Here is a 13682-nt window from a genome sequence, read left to right as displayed (position 1 = left end):
GACACACTTAACAGTGATTCAATACACGTCTATGACGTTGTTTTACCAGAATTAACCTTGATGCATGCTCCACATCCAAGGAACATAAGCCATTTTTAGCACTTGTATTTATATATATTGAGGAAACATTTGAGATGGAAATGTAACATTCTTCCAAACTCCAGATAGCATATTAGAGTCTCAGGCTACGGCTCTGCCCCATTCAATACGCAACTTTAGTTGCTATAGATTTTGATTAGTCATTCTTTGTTAACTATGTTTTTCTCCTTAGTATATTTCAAGTGTGATGTTGGCATTGTCATATTCTCAATCGACTTTGTTTCTAGTCGTGTGTTTCTAGTCGTTTAGTGGAATTAGAAGTTTGTTTATGACGTATTTAAGATTGGCATTTAATAAAAATTTTCATATTCCTTGTTTACAAGTTGATCTCTTGAGAATTTTATTTACCTTAAACTTAGCATGAATGGTCAACGTTTGCAACTCATTGTTGTTTTTAAATTGGACCTTTTTTTGTTACATTGGACCCCAATAACATTACATTATGAATTTGGCACTAAAAATTGGAAAACAAAACTCGAAACGTCAAAATTTGACGTCGTTACGCCTTTGTCTTATTCGGCAACAATTTCCGGCGTTTCCGGAAACTTCTAGGTATTTTTCGGTCGTCCTCCGACACCCTAGCTCCAGCCTCCTGCTGGCGTTCCTTGCTGAAACTAGGGTGCAAACTGGACATTTCCGGCTGCCACTGACCGGTTTTCTGGTCACCGTTACCCAATAAAACGGTGATTTTCGTTGTTTTCTCATTATTTTTCCGGCATATTTCCAACATTCTTTATTGAAGCGTTTTTCCGCTAAAGTTTCATTCAGTTTTGAACATATTTTGACATAGTTTTGTGGTTATCATTTTCGGTTTTTTCCATGTTGTTATTTCAAGCTCAACCGATTATATTATTGGTAACCACCCGCACCATTTGGATGATTTCTTTCTAACATATGTTATCAACTCTTTAGTTGAAGAATGTAGTCTTATTGGCATGTGAAACACTCGATAGGATTTCACTTTATTCTTATCCCCATTCTTACAATATTCTACGATGTATTGTCTAGAAATGTTCACCATGTCACTAACTCTCATAATTTATTTTAATGATGTCCCGCGGTGAAGTCGAGTGTCTTGCTGATTGTGCAACCACCCACACTGTTCTACGGGACAGGTAGTTGTTTTACGGATCTCGTGCGGATATTGTGTATTATATATATTCGCACCTTGCTAAATTTTACAAGGTCATACATGTCAATAATTTTTCATCTTGATACTTATATTGAGAATGAAGAGAATATCTTTGTTAGAAATTCAAAAATTGGTTGTACGCAGCCATGGGGGCCTGCCGGCCCTGTAGCCCCACAACTGCCCCGCAACTGCCCTGCACGGCCAGCTGCCCCCTGCATGGCCCCTGCACAGCCCTCATGCACGGCCTCATGACAAACCTTGCTTAATTGATGACTCTTATTATCCACCTTCTCATGTGAAGGCTCCAAATGAGCATATTTCATTCTTACAACGTATTTAATGTGACATTGTGGACCTATTCAACCAAGAATGCGGACCTTCTAAGTATTTTATGGTATTGGTTGATGCAACAACGCGTTGGTCACACGTCGCCTTGCTATCCAAAGGAATGCATTTTTTGCTAATGTTTTTAGCTAAGATCATCAAACTAAGGGCTCACCACCCTTCTATCCTATCAAATCTATTCGATTAGATAAACGTTTGAGAGTTCACCTCCAAGACTTTTGATCATTATTGCATGTCTACTGGGATCGTCGTTAAACATCTTATTTCTCATGTTCATTCACATAACGGTCTGGCAGAGGCTCGGGTTTGGTTATAGGTAATAATATGCCGGTCTTTGCATGGGGATATGCAATGATGTTGCATGCAGCAACACTTATTTTTTTCAAACCCACAATTAACTAAGCGTTTAGTGCGTACCAGATGATTACTAGATACGATCTCAATGTTCTTTTCACTAACACATGTTTGGTTAACTTGTTTATGTGCCTTTATTTTAATATCTCAAATGGGTCTACATGAGACGATTAACTATTTTCATTAGTTATTAATCACCAAAACTTGTCCGCTATTTCCGATCTACAACCGTAGATCTCTCTCTTGCGATATCAACAGACTGTCACTTTGATGAGACATATTTCCCATCGTTAGGGGGAGATATTGAATGCTCCAATTCTGGTTTTAACACCAGGAATTGGCGTGGTATAACACTATATGTCATTAAGATCTCACACTACTCTAAGCTAGTAAGAAATACAACGCATTATTGACCTCTAGAAAGTCAAAGATTCGAAGCTCAATGACTTTACCGATATTTTAAAAGTGACGAGATTGAATATAAATGCTAATGTGCCAGTAAGATTAGAACTCCCAAATTATGGGAGAATTTCATATGACTTGGTCCTAGCACCTTTGGCACCGACCCTGACCGTGGGATGGAAGCCAGCAATGGTACCATTGTACGTTATGGTGTTATCAGCGCCCGTGGTATTACACCACGAAAAAAAGGCGGCAAACACAAAGATTGATTAGTAAGGGTCATAGGTTCGGTTTTGGCTCCTACCCGGATAAGGGGAAAACCATAAAATTCTATGGAATCAAAAACCAGAAAGAAGCGAAGTGCGAAGGCACAAATATTATGCTCATCATAAAGAGATATTCTCTTAACATGCCTATCAACTAAATTTATGTGGAACGCTACAGACTCCTTTTGTTGATATTAGAGAACAAAAGAAATTTCTCAATTAATCGTATAAGTGCGCGTGTGTGTTAATGGATTGATTTCCCATGATTGATGATGTAAAAAATCAACGATGAGAAACTTGGCCTAAGTGGAAAGAATCAATACAGGTTGAACTAGACTTGTTATGTTAGTCATTGTTCGTAACTGTACTGAGAATGATGAAGTCATGCGATATATGCAAGACATATGCCACACAGATTGTCTCATTATCCTAGTATTGACTACGATGAGTTATATTATCTCGTTATGGACATAATTGTTTTCCCCTACTTGATCAGTAGTAGTGTCCAACTGTCCATGAAAACTGATTTGCAGCATATGATAGTGGTTATAACATATATGTAAAGGGATCTTGACACATATATGAAAGTGTTTGAGGGACATCAATTAAATGTCTCCAAACCACAGAGAGCTTATGCAGTCAGATTGTGACGTTCGAGATAACGTAGTACAATCTGTTGCAAGAAGTTATACCCATACGTGTTCATATGAAAGCTAATTTTGAATTCGCTATTCCATCTACGTAAAGATGATGAAGAGATTCAATGAGCTATAGATTCATATATGTAAGTGTTGTTGGGACACTATAGCTTTCATTATAATGTGATTAACTATGCATGTTGCATCGTCATTGGACTTGAATTTTTCCATTGACATGAGTCTAGTTCTACATTTAGCGAATCAATACATTTCTCCCCATACCAACGCCGCCAGCAGCTCATACACACTAGTGTACACGTTGATGTTGTTGTTGACACTAGTAGCATAAATGATACGTATGATTTTGTATTGGACCAAAATCAGTCTTTCATTGGTCTATTCCTCCATTCCATTATGAAAGACACATTGAATGTGGAAAATCAGAACATATTCAGTTTCGTATGTCAACTTCAACAAGACCTACCAGACAGCTCACGTGTTGAAAATGGTGAATTTGATACCAATTGAAAGGTACATATGTCTAGTTTTCAGGAACACCAATCATTTGATTTTATATATCATATGGAGTGAGTTATGGCCATTTTGGCAAAGTATGATTGTTCTGTCCGGAAATTTGTAAGTCAGTCAACTTCGACAGAGCATTGTGAACATATTCGGTCAAATTAGGTTGTGAGCTTTATGTCACTAGAAAGCTACAGGTGTCTACTTTCCAGAACATTTTACGGTTCACTCATATCTATTATAACGAAGATGTTATGGCCGTCTAACTGCGTGAAGGTCATCCCACGAGGGAATCTAATTTTTGTTGCAAACACTTGTTTGTAGTTGTTATGCAATCTTGTTTCCTAAGATCTAAGGATAACATGTATGATCTAAGAAAGTGTGGCGAGATTAATGATTAATCATTAGCCCAAACTAGTTTTGAGAAACATGTAATGAACATTGTCTACGTTGTTATTTATATTCTATGATTGTGACACTAATCAGGGAGGAGTTGTTTCGTAGACATTAGGGGAGTCTACCTCACATAATGCTATGTAGATGGTGTGTTGTGCTCTTTTTCTCCTTCGATCAAGTTTTTTTTTCATCTAAGAGATTTTATTTTGCTTGACAAGGTTTTTACCAATGCAACGTTATGTGCACCTTGCAACCTAGGCATGCGACACAAGAGGGTGTTCTGGGAGAATTATTATTCTACCATTGTGTATGTCTTAGCCTATTTAGGTTTTTTATTAGAATATATTATGCTTTAATGTAATAAATATAAATCTCTGATTCTTCGGAATATTTCGTATGTAATATATGTAGACCACATTATGAATTAATAAAGAGTTCAATTATGTTCCATTACATTATTATTATTCTCATATTTATCATACTCTGATCAATTTATTTATATAAGTAAGCTTGTTGAGTATAAACACCAAAAGAACATCTAAATGATTAGATATTATTGAATTTGACAATCACTTTTATTGTTAAATCTACATGATAACAATGTCTCTGATGATGAGATCATATATAGCATGGTGGACTTGGTCACTTAGAAAACTTTATTAATTATATCATTTTATTGTCGAATCAAATTATAGTCACCATCTCGTGGTCGTTATTATAAGAGATGGCAATACGAAAACATAAAAAGCATGCCTAACCGCGACCAATTGAATACTATGATGGATAAGTAATGAACGCTCTGCGATCATGGTATGAAATGGAGAAGTCAATCACTGCTGTCTGTGTCATAGTTGTGATTCAAATATGAAAAGGAGCTCTTAATTTATTTCTAGTTTTTGAATAATCAGCAAGAAATTTCGTTATGTTGAATTGTCTCTTTCTTGTGCATATACTGATGAAATGGGATAATCTCGAGTCCCCGTTAGTAAGTCAAGGTTCTCCTTCTAATTAAACCTACTTTAATGAGATGGAATAATAACAAATTACTAAAAAGTATCCGACAATAATTTAGTTTACAAATAAATCACTACTTAATTTGATAAAACAAATAAGGACTAAATGATAATAAATTACTACATGTCATAAAATATTTTACTTTTGTACCCCTCCTTGACACATATTGTTTGCTTATATCAATGGAGAGATTATCTGTTACTGTCGATTATAAAAACTAACTGCTACTGTCGAGTTAAAAACTAGCTGCTACTGTCGAGTTAAAAACTAACTGCTACTGTCGACTATGAATCTAACTGTTACTGTCGACTATAAATTTAGCTGCTACTGTCGACTGAGAAACTAACTGCTACTGTGATTTTTGGTAAGCAAAATTCAAAATTTCAAAATTTCTCAAAACAAATGCAATATGGTACTTAAATAAAAGTCCATGACATAAGGAACAACTTTATATATTGACTCACCTCCAAATTGCCGGTGGTTTGGCCGGAAAACTTAATTTGCCAAAAAAAAACTAAAAAATGAAAATAGAGAAATTTGTTAGATCTAGGAGTGATATTTGGTAATTTTTACGAAAATAAGGGTATTTTGAATATTTTTACATTAATTAATTAATCAATTTTATTTTACTTATTCTTTGAGCTTGAGCTTATGTCCTAATTTATATAAGAAATTCATAAAGTGAGTTTTTAGTTAATTCAAATGTAGTCTAGTACTACTAAATAATTTTCTAATGGGATAAAAAGTTAGCTACCAGACCATTTTCAGAAAACAAATAAAAAATTTAATTTTAGTTTACTCTCCTAAATTTTACAGTAAAATTAGTTATCTCCTAAATTTTACAGTAAAATAAATTCACCATTTAAACTTTTATTTTAATTAGTTTCATTCTTATACTTTTAAAAGACATTAAAAATGACAAAATTTAGATTTTTATATAAATTATATCGACAATTATGCTACGATATGTAATTTTAAAACTTCAGTGTTGTAAAATTATTGGGAATTTTGTTTTAATCTTTGCATATATAATTTGATCTCTTCTTATAATATTTTTTGATCGGATTTTAACCTAGAATATCCTAATTTTTTCATTCTTTAATGTCTTTTAAAAGTATAAGGGGAAAACTAATAAAAATAAAAATTTAAGGGGTGAACTAATTTTAGGTGTAAAATTTAGGGGGGTAAACTGAAATTAATTCTTAAAAAAATGATCAAGCAGAAAAAAACTTATGAAAATTCAGTTAAAGTACTTCCTAGATTCAATTATTCGAAAAAAAAAAAGAGGGTACCTCCTCCAGGACTTTGAGCAAACCCACTGAAGCTGTATGCACATTGAACATTCAAGAAAGTGAAGAAACACTACTGTGCAGGGGAGATAATTATATATCATCATTTAAGTGTTTTTTCATAGACCAGTTACCCAAATGAAGAGTATGGAGTGTAGTACATGCAACAAGTCTAAAACGACTAAGACTAGAAACATATTATTTTTCCTCCAGGCGTCGGAGCATAGATTCTGCAAAGCTTTGTTGCCTGCAACAGAAGATCGCTAATGAGCCCCATGATTACGTGGGGCATATGTATATAAAATGTAAGTTGGTATTGCAAATGAAACTAGTTGCTCCAGGAATTTTCTTTTCATTCATTTACTTACTTTCGTTCTCTGTGCTTTGGGCTAGGGTGGGAGTACTTCAGATACCCATCCCATGGGACCATCTTAAGTCCTGCTCTAATAGAAATGATCTCCCTAACCCTGCAAGTATAATATTCAAATTGGTGAAGATAAAACACGATCAGACTAACCTGGGAGGAAGCACTATATTAATAATTACAAGCCTAAATAAAAAAAATAGTTACCTCTCTGCAAATTCGATAGCAGTCTCCCCAGGCCTGATATTTTCGGGCTCCATATACCACACATCACAGACAACAGCCCATGATGTCATAAGCTGTAAGAGATGCATTGTGAAGGACTGCCTGCAATATTAAAATCTTACATAAACCCTTGCATACCATGGACAACACAAACAACAGCCCAAGCATTGCTAAATTCTTCCTAATCATGTATCTAAAGCACAAAAATGTAAAAACAGAGCACCTTAATTGGCCAGGTCATAAGGATTGGGCTTTTACAGTCATATTTACTTGCATTGTAACCCTTCATGCTATCTAAAATTCTAGATACTTGTTTACAACATGGCAGTAGACAAACCTTCTTCGTCATAATAAGAAAGATTAGAAACAAGCCCAAACTCCAAATAAATAATCAAGTCTAACTGTTTAGCACTGTATGTTAGTGTGGCAGAATTTGGGCTTACTTTCTGCTGTTCCAGAAGGCATCAACGAAAATCTTATTGTACTTGATTGCGACTGGGCAAACTGAGCAGTCAAGCTCAAATGCTCCCTAAAAGTTTAAACAGGCAAATGAGAAGGTTAGACGAAGCAAAGATGACCCTGAACTTCTTAATAGAAACAACTACATATGTCCTCCAGACAATAGATTAACACATTGAAAAATTTAACGAAATAAAAACTCAGATACAGACCTTCTTAAACATAACAGTGTAGTGATTGTTTACACAGGTTCCTTCGGGAAAGATAAGAAGAGGGTTATTGTCAGGCCCTACAACATGATCCCTTAATCTGAAAAAGAGGCATAACTGCACAAGTTCATATACCAACGACACAGACAACAATAAAATCCAAAAATCGGCAAGCTCTTTCTGTTTGAACTTACTTCTTTGCTACAATTTCTCGATCCTTCGCCTCTGAACGATTGAACCAAATACATCCAACACTCTCCAAAATAGTTTTTTGCAACAATCCTATACATGAGGCGTCGAAAGGAAAAAAAATCAGTTTGATTCCATCTTTGTCCAAGAAAATGAAAACCATAAGGACTCTAATTATTATGTGAAGATGCAAACTTCATCTTTTGCGATTTAGCAACTGTACAATTTTTGTAGTAAGCGAAAATAAAAGATATGCAAAAGGCAAAACCTGGCTCTTCAGTAGGCAACTTTTATAAAAGAAACATTGACATATCAAAAATATGGTAACGAAACCAAATTCATTTCTTGACCCAGGAAAATAAAATAAAATTATGCAAAGCCAGAAAACTTCACTTCCATCAAAGGCCTAAGGAACTACATGTAAGATGAATATTTGTAGTGAAGACACTACATAGCTAGGGCAAAGCTTACATTTCTCTTGATACACATACAGACATGATAAGTACATAACTTCATGGATGAAAATGATTAAATTTTCCATTAACATTTCGCAGAAACACTTTTTAAAATACAACTGCAATAAATAACTAAGAAAAAGAAAATCAGCAATAACACTTACCAACCCATCCAGGATGCTTTTGCATAATTACAGCAAATGCTGTCATTTGTTCTAGGATGATGAAATCAATCATGGAAGTATGATTGGCCACAAAAACCTGCTCAAACCATGAAGAGGAGATAAGGACAGGAGTACATGAAAAGGATTATTTACAAGAGATATTATAGTCAAAAGCACCTGCTTTGGCCGCATACTAGGCCGTGGCCCATGGTACTTCACAACCCCAGTCCAAGATGCAACAAAGAAGCTACAAATTAACTCCACCAAACACCTCTGAAGAAAGAAGAAGAAGAAGAACAGAGCCCAATAAGTACAGGATGTTTATGATAGAAAGCAGGACCAGATGATGGAACATTTCGAATTAGGAACACGAAAGTATCACTTCCTGTGCAAGAATAGAGTAGAAGTACATACCCTGAGGATTATGAACATGTGACACTTGCTAGACAAAGACGAGGGAAAAGGTAAAATACTTTACTTAGAGAACAATGACAAAATACAATTGAAATATTTTCTAGGATGCGAACCGATTATACATGTGTAACCCAAACTCTATTTCTCATGCGCATAAGAAGCAATCATGAAAATCTAACCTTATTCTAAGACTAAAGGAAACATGTGCTACTGATTAATCAAAGAACATAATAAGTACAAAAATGTAACAAATCGAATCTGCACCTCTAAATTTTTCCTCAACTTGTCGTGGCCCTTGAGTAGTGAGTGCACAGGAATGAACGCTGAAAGGAAAATTATCCATCCAATTGTCAAGACCAGTACCCTGCACAATAAGTCAATACCCTCATTAGTCATTAGCTAAACACACAGCAAACACAAAAACTTATGACACTGGCAAGCACCATCAACTAAATATCGATAAGTATACGTCTTGGTGAATACAATAACTTCAAACCACCACATTTCGCTGCTCGCTGGCATAAATGCATGAAACTTTGAATATGTGCAGAAGATAGAGGCTCTCACCTAGCCGGAAACAAAACAAAGTAGCGAATCACCACTCCGAAACACCACAATGGGAACAAATACACATTCCAATTCCACGGCTCCGGCGGATTCGACTTGAAGCACCGCGTAAACGAGTCCTGTTGCATCCCACATTTCACAATCAACCACCAAAATTTTAATCAAAAACTTCATCCTCTAAAGCAATAGTTACACTCAGCTAGCAAAGCTTCAAGCCAATTACTAAGCTTTAAACAGAACGATGATAAACGAAGCAAAGCACTCACATCGATAATGGCACCGGCGGCCTCGGAGAGGGCGGGGGAGATATCAAGCAAATCACGCCTGAGATTTAACACAGTGAGAAGAGCTGAGGAAATTGAAATCGCAGAGATGAAGAAGAAGAAGAAGAAAGGGAGGGTTTGGGGGGTTTACAGGTGAAGCTTGCCGTCGGGTTCTTGCTGGATGGAGGCGCCGGAATGGAGGTAGTCCTCGAGGTTGGGCCGATCGAGGTCCAATTCGGAGCTTGAGGAATTGAGCTTTCCGGGGACGTTCATGCTCTCAGATTTACTGCGGTTCTCTCTTTTCTTACAATAAGATCAAATTAAAAACTGGTTTGATCTGATCTTCTGTATCGATCTAACCTCTCTCGTACTTGTTTCAGTTGATCAAATAAATAAAAAAGATCAAATTAAAAAGCATGGAGAGAAACTGAGAAATTGAGCTCCCGCAATCCAAAGCAGGGGTCACGACTGGCCACATCGATGCTCGTTCTTATTTTAGGCTTCCTAGCATACACGTGTGACCAGCCATAACTTAATAACTAGTAACATTAAAAAACAAATTACTATAGTTGAACATAAATCTGTTGGCCGACGTGTGAAAATTACTCTCGTGAATAACCTTCAACACTGACGTCGCTGCCCTTCAGCCACCTTGAACATCACTTGCAACAGATCCGTCGCACCACTATCTCACATAGTCGCATTGCTACGCTACTTTCATAGGTAGGAACAGACTAGATCATAGATCGTGTTGCCCTTTACTAAATCGATGTAACGCAGCCGGCAAAAATGAGCATGGGAAGTATCCTCAACCAACTTCGAAAGAAAGCAGCAACCTCCCCAATCTAAGATCCAACCATCAAGCCACACTCTTAATGACACCAAAACTGGGAGGAGAGCCCGGGAGGCACACGAAAAAATACATGGAATGATAGATCTCGTCAAAACAGTGACAAATAGGAGGTGCAACAATCAATTGATTGAACTAAATGCGCAAGAAAACTCGTCAAGTATGGACGAGAGACATCAATGTCACTGGCCAAGAAGTAAGGACGACAAAATATAGAGGCCAGCCACCGCACAGTAGAGAGAGAGCAGGGGATCATGTTTGACCGCTTCTTCCCCCTGATCACCAAAATAGATTGAGATATTTCAACTTCAATCATCATTAGTAGGTTTTTAACCTAAATATGAATGTTCACACCAGGGCTCTTACTAAGTTTATCACTTTTTGTTGTAGATTAGTGAAAAAATTTGTGTTGGCCAACTCGACGCATGTACAATGTCTTGCACTCATGCGTGTGCCAAAAAGAAAGTTAACGGTGTGTCATTGTATATACACAATACACTTGTAATGGAAGACGCAATAACAGTTTAGCACATTAGGCATTGTGATATGAAATTACGATGTTAAATAATGTGATTGCTCTATATGTGTAATGAGTGTGGGCATAGAAGAATCACATTCAATCATGAACTCCCAACCAGAAAGCATATCGCCATATTGTGTTCAAATCTAAATAATCGATTGAATGGTATATGTAGGTGAGTGGACGTGGAAATCCTTTAAATGATCATGACCAACAAGAACGATGGCGATGAGTGCGAAGACAAAAAATGTTGTACGAAAAAAAGATGGTGAAGGGTAATGTAACTATTGTAAATTTGTAAGCATAATCTTACGATAGAAAGATGATGAAGAGTAATGTAACTATTGTAAGCATTCAACATTTCAACCTTACGAAACCTTGATTATTCAACTTTTACGAAATCTTGAAACGATCGACCCATGGTGGGATTTGAAACATGAAAAACATAGTGCGGATTTACCATTTCTCACTCTAAGTATTCATATTATTACGAGTGAGTAACTTACCTACAAGTCATATTTTATTCACCATACAGCAGGTAATTTCCCAGAACTCTCCATCAGCCCTCTCTTTCTGAAATTTTGAGATGGAACTATGTTGATAGTTGAGTCGGTTTCACGCCAATTAGTGTGTCCAAATTCAAAATCCCTCCAGTGATATGGGCCTAAACTCATTGCATTATTAGATCTTAAAACCCAATCCAAATTTCTTGTTATTTCCATCATTTCGGTCCCATCACGTGCTGGTGCAGTCTGTGTAATCATATCAAACGGGGTTCGGGCTTTCAATCAGAATTGCCCTTTTGAGGGAGGATAAAGTCATAAAACCAATCGAGTGTGACAAAATTAGAGATATAACGCATACGTGCAATTCAATCTTTGATCTTAAAGATTGCAATTAGTATAGCACTTCATCGGCAATAGCAGGAGAATGAGATTGAAAGTGATAATGCAATGGTGTCTGCAGCTTTGGCCAAGGAGGGTGAAGATTTGTCGGACATTGGGATGATCCTAGCAGATTGTAAGCATTATATGCAATTTTTTAGCTTCATTTCGTTACGATATTGTTTGGGCCTAAAATAATACTCCGGTATTATCTAGACTATTTAGGCTTGTGTACCGGTTATTTGGGGAAAATATATCACAGAGCAAGATTACCTGCCGTATTGGAATAAATTTAGGGGACTATCGCTGTATAGAATCCGAGTTGATTAAGGAATGTGAATCTAAATCAACTAGGAGGTTCTCAAGACTTGATTCGCAAGAAAGAACAAGTTGTGTTCTCTATATAAAGGGGTCGAATGCGCATAATAACACACGCAACGTCAAACAAACTATCGCGCAACCGCATAGTCAAAATCTCCCCACAGAGTAAAAGTCTGATTCGCTTCGGCAACCAAGTCTCCCATCAGAGCGGAGCTACCCAGATGTACGCCTCGCGCTGCATGTAGCAAACAAGTCCGATTAACCTCGGCAATTAGAGTCAAGTCCATCAAGTCGCTAGCCTAGCTTCTAGCAAACACAAAGTCTGCACTAACCAGCAAATCTTATTCGCGAGAGAGTTCTGCTATTAACGACACAATATAAGCTCTGCTTTTCCCCAAGCGGTCTAAAGTAAGATCGGCCATCTACTTGAGGTGGAGTGAAAGGTACCTAGCAACTCCGGTTGTGTATAGGTCATTCGAACTTCAGCGGTTTATCAGCAACTGCAGAGCAATCGTTTGAGAAGAAGACAGTACGTGGAGTGCAATCATCATCAAACAAAGCAACAGTTGTACCTAACTCAAAGGTACTGGCACACCAGCAACAATAGAGAACGAAGGGTCGAACCGTCTAGGGTTCGACACCGGGGCTTGCTAATTGTTCTCTGAGGAGGATCCGTTTTCCCAGCTCGAACATTTGGAAAGGCCACACTCAGACAACACTTAGATGAGGAACTGAGACAATTTTTGATAGAGTTGTTGCAAGAGTTCCGCGATTGTTTTGCTGAGAAATTTGAGGTCATGTTAGGCTTGTCGCCAGATTTGGTTTGCCATCGTTTGTCCATAATGGAAGGGTACAAGCCTGTACAACAAAGCCCACGGCGAATGAGTGCAGACACAGCAGCAGCAGTCAAGAAAGAGATTCAAAACATGTTCCAAGCCGGTATTATCCGACTAGCTAAATACTCTCAATGGTTGTCAAACATAGTACGAGTGCGAAAGAAAAATGGTAAAATTCGAGTGTGTGTGGATTACAGGAATCTGAATGCGACGACACCAAAAGATGTATATCCTATGCCTGTGGCGGCTATGTTGTTCGATGCGGTCGCAGGACATGAACTACTATCTTTTATGGACGGCACAGCTGGTTATCACCAGATTCCTGTTTATGAACCGGATAGACACAAAACAGCGTTTAGATGTCCAGGGTTCACTTGAGTGTTTGAATATAACAATATGCCATTTGGTCTGACCAATGCAGGGGCTACGTATCAGCGAGCAATGAACCTGATTTTCCACGATGTACTGGGGGGCATTCTCGAAGTATACATCGATGACGTGGTGG

The 13682-nt window shown here is 37.2% G+C and overlaps 1 protein-coding gene across 1 annotated transcript; it reads right to left on the bottom strand.

The window, feature by feature from the left end:
• Positions 1 to 6536: 6536 nt before the first annotated feature.
• LOC126782694 (glycerol-3-phosphate acyltransferase 9) lies at positions 6537 to 10176 on the bottom strand. The gene is made up of 12 exons (XM_050507993.1): positions 9918 to 10176; positions 9770 to 9827; positions 9504 to 9622; positions 9201 to 9300; positions 8700 to 8795; positions 8523 to 8619; positions 7909 to 7996; positions 7718 to 7814; positions 7490 to 7575; positions 7029 to 7148; positions 6826 to 6924; positions 6537 to 6704 (listed from the first exon to the last, which is right to left on the bottom strand). The coding sequence occupies exons 1-12, from the start codon at positions 10037 to 10039 to the stop codon at positions 6656 to 6658; spliced, it is 1131 nt and encodes a 376-aa protein (XP_050363950.1). The 5' UTR covers positions 10040 to 10176; the 3' UTR covers positions 6537 to 6655.
• Between the last annotated feature and the right edge of the window lie 3506 nt (positions 10177 to 13682).

The sequence above is a fragment of the Argentina anserina genome, chromosome 2 (assembly GCF_933775445.1).
Source record: "Argentina anserina chromosome 2, drPotAnse1.1, whole genome shotgun sequence".
Taxonomy (NCBI): Eukaryota; Viridiplantae; Streptophyta; class Magnoliopsida; order Rosales; family Rosaceae; genus Argentina; species Argentina anserina.
The sequence above is the reverse complement of the archived record's forward strand: the minus strand, read 5'-3'. Positions and strand labels throughout refer to the sequence as shown.